The sequence below is a fragment of the Actinia tenebrosa genome, unplaced genomic scaffold (assembly GCF_029948245.1).
Source record: "Actinia tenebrosa isolate PJP-AT-01 unplaced genomic scaffold, QUT_ActTen_1.0 PGA_scaffold7__59_contigs__length_16204524, whole genome shotgun sequence".
NCBI classification, from domain to species: Eukaryota; Metazoa; Cnidaria; class Anthozoa; order Actiniaria; family Actiniidae; genus Actinia; species Actinia tenebrosa.
This window is the reverse complement of record NW_028292584.1, coordinates 2,862,773-2,869,395: the sequence shown is the minus strand read 5'-3', so window position 1 is coordinate 2,869,395 and position 6,623 is coordinate 2,862,773. Positions and strand designations below refer to the sequence as shown.

The following is a 6,623-nucleotide window of genomic DNA, read 5'->3' as shown; positions in this document are numbered from 1 at the left end:
CGTTGGAGCCGTCTGTGGTATTATCTCGGCTGTTGCTACGGGCATTATGAAACAGTTGTCAAGCAAAATATCCAAGCATGACACGACAATAGCTCTGTCAAGGGCTAAAGTAAATACGATCACTGACCTTGTCTCAAAGGCTTTGCGTGACAGAAAGATAGACGACGTAGAATTCTCGCTTATTCTGGCCGAAGAGGAAAAGTACGAGAAATTAAAGTCGGACATAAGGAACAAAAAAACAGTCGTAAAAGATCTTTCCGAGGAATCTCGCAAAAAGATCTATCAAGAAGCGAAAGAAGAGCTTCAAAGAAAGCTTGCTCAGTAAACATCTACTTTGAAAAAAGCGTGACGGGATTTCGTTTACATATCGAACGACAGTCTGGAAATTACGCGTAATATTCACTATCTTCTTGGAATCCATCCTAACAGGGGGTGGTTGGGGTCGATTTCGTGAAATATTTCGTAGATTACGTCAGGGTAATAAGGAATATCCTTATCCAGCCGACAAAACATCCACTCGGCTCTTGTCATATCAGAAACCTCGGGAATAGACTTACCGGTAATTTCAGACAAAAGATAGGGAATAGCTTTGTAATATTTCCCTAGTTTTAATTTTTTCAACGTTTTCCGTAGACTTTGCGGGGTTGGCTCTTCTAAATGGTCTATGATTTTCTGCCTTACTTCATCGTCTAAATATACCGGTCGTAAACCCTGGATATGACTCATCCAGTCCCTAAAGTATTTTATTCTCTTATAAGGTGTTTTCTTACGGCCTCCATTGGCGTAATACTGCTCTCTGGTAGCATTTGGTACGGCATTACGAATATTCTTACCACACTCGTAACACTGCGCTGACGTGTCATCTTCTATTTACATTTTTTTACCACAACACCAGAAACCCTTCGGCTTAGGTATGTTAACTTTGAATCTTAGACAAATCACACAGAAATCATTGGTGAACCTTTTACATTCATGCATCGTATATCCGACAAATATTTTAACCTCCGTTTGCGGTACCCAACACAGCAGCAGTAAGGACACACCGCGGGAAATCCCGTAAATCTGCTGTACCCGTGTTCGGAATTCCGCGGGTTAAACCCGCAAATATACGGCATCGATCGCGAGTCCCCCTTACTGCTGCTTGAGGCTTGCCCTAGCGAAACCATCGATAGAGATCGGTAGAGAACTAAGGAATACCTTACTATAAAGAAGTGATAGAGTTCCAACTAAACCAGACTGGTTAACTGACCTGTTTGAAAAACAAAACAACAATACCATTCTTGGTGCACATGCACAAAATTAAAAATGTTATTAACTGGTTTTCCTCGCGATAGTACTGTTATGAGAGAGAAAATTAATGTTTTTTACAGACTAAGCTAGACATCAGTTTTCTAATTACTATTTCTTATCGTATGAAAACAAGATAAAGAGCGATCAATTAGTTATTGAAAATATCGATATAAGATTTCAGTAAGGCTACCATCACGCACGAGTTTAGATGATGGTATGCTTTGAATTTACAAGTAAACTACTTAGCTCCTCCCATTAGCATGTACACCTATGGTTACACCCTAAACACTCTTTACCCCTTTGCTTAGTTATTTTAGCACTATTCTTTTAAATCTTATGATATAATTATTCCTCGTAGACCTTTCTATACATTTACCATATATTCACATATTATCTTTGGTTTAAGTTATGTTTAGTTCTATGATTTTCACTCGTATTATTCTTAATAAGATATCACGCTTAGGAATTTACTATTTCCATTAGCCAATCAAGGCACAGCGATGATATCATATTGATTGTAGAATGACACCTGTCATGAAGTTATTATAAATAGAGCTCATGTAATTAGTTTTAGTCAGAGTGAAGAGAAAGTAGAATAAAGATCCCGAGTAGCTCTACCGAGAGCGGTCCATCCCATAACAGTACAACGAACTATTAGTAGCTGTTGTTACTGCTAAACTATACTTAATTGGAGAAACAGGAATTTAAAATGGTGTCAATAGACAAACACAGCAAATGCTCGTAGCCACCAGGCAGCGCCGAGTCATCACTGGAAAAACTTGTTATTGGTTGACTGATGCATTAAGATACAAAGAACCAAGATCATATGTCATAATGAAAGGATCAACAACACAGCCTTATCGAATTTGCACTAATATTTTTCGAGCATTTTATTTTTCCCACTTCGCAACAACATGAAGATGTTATATTTAAAGTTTACAGTGGCTTTTGTTTGTAGTGCTCGCCTTCGTCGTGTAGTATTTCCCGCCCATTTCTATCGAAAATAACTTTCTTTCTTAAATTTTAGGAGTCGTAGTTGTATCCATATTCATGTGTGGAGTGAGCACTTGTTAAATATGTATGTCTCTAATCGAGCCACATGTAAACTATCCTAAATATGTCTATGTCAATATTATATCAGCTACCTGCGTTTGCGCCGTTGTAAAATATATTATACAAACTTTACAATTAGCTCTTAATAGAATTGAGCATTTATTTCCTTGACATTTATTCCTTGCTAAACCATACTCCAAATCGGAGCTCTGTAGGAGGGTTTTGAGTTTTACATGATGTACCGTTCGTTTCGTGCAGTGTTGTGTATTCTCTTCTTGTGCTCGGTCGGTAAATCGTCTTTCAAAAACGCGCTGTTCAAATCCCATCTATTTCATACTGTTCCGTCTTCAGAATTTATTAACGTTTTGAATGTCAGAAGCGTTATCGAGTGTGGGTTGTCTTGCATGAGATCACAGAGGTGTGTTTCGTTTAACTTCGCATTGGAAGCCAACATTGAGGGCAATTATGTATGTCAGTTGCTACCAACCGATCTAATACATCATGGTCTGGCTGCAACTCCTTTCTTTCACCATTTTGAACTTGTCGTTACGGTAAGTTGCATGCTAGTAATTCTTGTTGTACTCATCTGAAGTGCGGCTAGTTTGGCTTGTTAGTATACGCTCTTCGCTATCAAGAGAATCAATATAGTCAGTGCACTCGCCTCTCATCCCTGGGGTCTCCAGTTTGATTCCTGGACTCAGTGTCACATGTATATTTAGAGTTTGTTAGGCCTCTCCCTTGATATTCAGTCGAGGGTTTTTAGTCTCCGTGTTCTTCGCATTTCCTACCTCTATAAACCCTAACACTAAGCTAAATTCCATTTCGTTCTGTGACTTAGGCGTGACTTTATCAGTAGAGGTATCAATAACAGTTGAAGGTTTTAAAGGCTATCTACGAAGCAAAATATATCATTTGTTTATTAAGAAGCAAGTGTGGTTTACCGTTAATGATACGTTATGAGAAGTAGGACGTTTCCACACAGTTCGATCCTAAGCGCCCTCACAACTTACTTCAATAAGTTTGGCGAGACTGCTTGCGTTGCGGTTTTTAATTTTCGTTTATTTTTTTCGTACGAAACTTTATGAACAAAATCTGTTTTTTCTCCCCCATTTTAGTCGACTTTTTTATTCAGTTTCAATCAGCTTATGCCGTCCTGTGTTTGATAAAGAGTTTTCCGGCTGAAAATATTCAAGATTTTGTTTTGAAAAAGCAGAATTATTTCCATATCCTGTTATTTGAGTGTTTAGAAAACAACCAATCCTTCTTCTTTACATCATTAGGCTTTTAAAATTATATTTGTATAAAGCCTATATATATTTGTCTAAAGCCAAGAACTTAATTAAACTATTGTAATTAACTATAAATGTTGTTGTCGTAGGATCCTTGCCACAGCTCACCATGTCTAAATGGCGGCAAGTGTAGTGCGAATTCCGGAGGTAGCGAATACAGTTGTTTTTGTCCTCCGTGGTACGCTGGAAAAACCTGCGAAAAAGGTCAGATTTACTTCTTAATTTTTATGAAACGTCTGATATATTCAGTTACAAATGATGATGACTATTCTCAGTGCGTGAAATAAAACATGAAATTAACATAACAATAGATCCCACAATCCATTGCATTGTATAAATTACAGCCAATCCTGTCTTTGCACACATTCTTCTAACGACATCAAGATTGTGCGTAACCTGCCCAACGGCCCTGGGCATAATGTGGTGCGAGATGCCTGCAGTGAGCATGGGCACACAGCAGCCATTTTGTCGGCTACTGCGCCATCTCTCATATATATTCATATGTAGTGTCATCGCAGAGAATATACTACTTTTGGTTGAAGAGTTTTTACGATTTATTTTTTCCTTCAACAGCCAACTGGGTGAAAATTAACACTACTCCGCTATGCTTTGGAAGTCGTGACGACGCCTTCAGCCCGTTCGTTATCCAGAAGACCGGCCTTCTATCGACGATGAAACTAGTCCACGTCAGAGGAAACATAACATGTGACGTCACCAATGCTAACGGCTGGAATAACTGGGGTTGCCTTGGAAGACACGGTAACCATATGTACATGAGTGTTATCATAACCACCCGTAGTGACAGTATAGTGCTGCCAGAAAGGAAATATTTCATGCATAATGATAAGGTCTATAATTTCCCTGGCTGTAACGCATCTTCCCCTGAGCTGATTTTCCCCAAATTAGCGAGCCCACTGTATGTTATGACAGGTCAGCAGTATCGAATCTGGTTTGCGCAGGACTTGAGAGACTTCAGCGAGACAAACAATGGGGGTACTAATTGTGTTGATGTTTTTGGATTGTACGAGTAGAGTAAGACCCAACCAACCTGGTCGGTGGGGATGGGGGTGGGTCGGAGGAAGAGTAAGACCCAATAGAGACTTTGCACTCTTACGTGATTTCAGCCATGACAGGAGACACAACAACAGAGTCGTTCTCCCGTGTGAAACTGAATTCTTTCTCATGTAAATTAGATTAGGCCAGATTCTATTGTTCCTACGTCCTGTCATGGCTGCCATCACGTGATCGGGTGCAAAGTCTCTATACGTATATTGTATATTTTGAAATATTAGACTCTTCTAACACTAAGAAGTCCTACATATCAACTAAGAGAAACAGGCTACACTTAACCAACAAGTCTGTTATACTAATTTATCTCTTTCTTGTTAATTAACTACATTCCTGGACTTAACATTGTTCTATTTATTGTTTATTATTTACTCATTTTGTAGCTACATTCCTTAACTTAGTATTGTTTCTTTGTTCGAAACATGTCTAAATTAAAAAAAAATGTGATTTCAGTTTTTTTCCCATTTATTTCTAGTGAAATATTACTTTATAGTGGTTTGTGCCTCGCAATAAGCCTGAAGCGAGATGACGTTTTACCCCCGTCTCTAGACCATAATCCTTTTCACATGGCTTTTGTTCTTTAATTATGACTATTGTTCCAGTATTCTCTAAGGAATCAAAAAATTTTAATATGAAAGAATTTTAAAAACTATTATGGTATAGAGTCGGGGGTAAAACGTCATCTCGCTTCAGGCTTATTACGAGAAAGCTAATTTGTATACATTTGTATACACCCATTCAGGGTGGGCGTAATGTTTTCTCATTTCAGACCACTTATTGTAATTCCTTTGGGAATAAGATTATTTGATTTCTACTGAAGACCTTTCCAGCCTATGAAGCCCCAACCCTCCCCCCAGGAAAAAAGGACTTTCCCTAAATCAAGAAAATTATACGCGTGGTATGAAATTGGAAAGACTTCACGCCCTCAAAAACTATTGTATTAACAGTTGGAAAGAAAATTTTCAAAGAACAGATAAGCAGCATGCATATCTTAATTAAGAGCCATTTTTAATTCGCCTTTCTGATCTTTAATTTAAAACAAAACTGGTATAAACTCGTACGTGGTCCTTGGGTTGTTCCACTAAAGTTTTTAAATTAAATTTGTCAGGCGGAGTGGCAAAGCTTTTAGATCTCCCACAATCCTTTGTACCATGAAGTCGTACCAGTCTAACTTCCTTGGAATAAATTTGAAGATTCGAAGTCTTAAAAAGAATTTTTTGCATGCTTTTAATTGTTAATTATATATGATAAATAATAAATCTATCAATATTTGATATTAAACAGGAGCACCCGACGGGCAAGTTTATGGTTTTGTATTTAAATTGACCTAGAACGTTTATAAGTGTTTATCTCTTTCATTTTTGAGTGAAAAAAAATTTCGCTGGGAGAGAGTTACCCTCTCCGCACTCCCAGCAAGACCGTGATTATATTAGTCAGCCAGCAATATCAAATGTTTAGTGGTTGCCAGCCAGCAGCGAAATGAGAGAAGGATGATTTTGCCAGCCAGGACTCGTTCGTGCAATGTGTTTGAGCCAGCCAGCATCTTAATCGCTATATTTCCGCTAGAAAATATAGGGTATTCAATGGAGTAACACTAACGCAATATTTAACTTGCTTTTATGGGGGGGGGGGGGGGGGGGGTGGGGGGTAGGGGAGGGGGTCTTTAGTTCAAGAAAGCATAATGATGAAAAAGAGTGAGGGAAGGCAGACAGACAGACAGACAAGAAGAAAGAAACAATTTTTATATACGTATTTGTAAGTTATGCTTAATAGTATGTTTAAGGCATTAAATCCTCAAATACAAATTACACAAAAGAAAGCAGTATGGAAAATTTTACGCCCTACTGAAGCCATTAATGAGCGTATTACACTAATACAGATCGAAATCACGGCCTTAGTAACTTCACTCCAGCTACCCTTTAT

At 38.2% G+C, this 6,623-nt stretch overlaps 1 protein-coding gene across 1 annotated transcript; it reads left to right on the top strand.

Annotated features, from left to right (window-relative positions):
- The first annotated feature begins 1,459 nt into the window (after nt 1–1,459).
- Nucleotides 1,460–5,994, top strand: LOC116294448 (uncharacterized). Its single transcript, XM_031702040.2, has 3 exons — nt 1,460–2,894; nt 3,722–3,836; nt 4,206–5,994. The coding sequence occupies exons 1-3, from the start codon at nt 2,577–2,579 to the stop codon at nt 4,661–4,663; spliced, it is 891 nt and encodes a 296-aa protein (XP_031557900.1). The 5' UTR covers nt 1,460–2,576; the 3' UTR covers nt 4,664–5,994.
- Nucleotides 5,995–6,623: the final 629 nt, after the last annotated feature.

What these genes read in the sequence shown, in the direction of transcription:
- LOC116294448 (XM_031702040.2), top strand. Translation starts at nt 2,577, where the DNA reads ATGATGTACCGTTCGTTTCGTGCAGTGTTGTGTATTCTCTTCTTGTGC. An exon ending in ATTTTGAACTTGTCGTTACG is followed by an intron (nt 2,895 to 3,721) that starts GTAAGTTGCATG and finishes TTGTTGTCGTAG; the next exon opens with GATCCTTGCCACAGCTCACC. An exon ending in TGGAAAAACCTGCGAAAAAG is followed by an intron (nt 3,837 to 4,205) that starts GTCAGATTTACT and finishes TTCCTTCAACAG; the next exon opens with CCAACTGGGTGAAAATTAAC.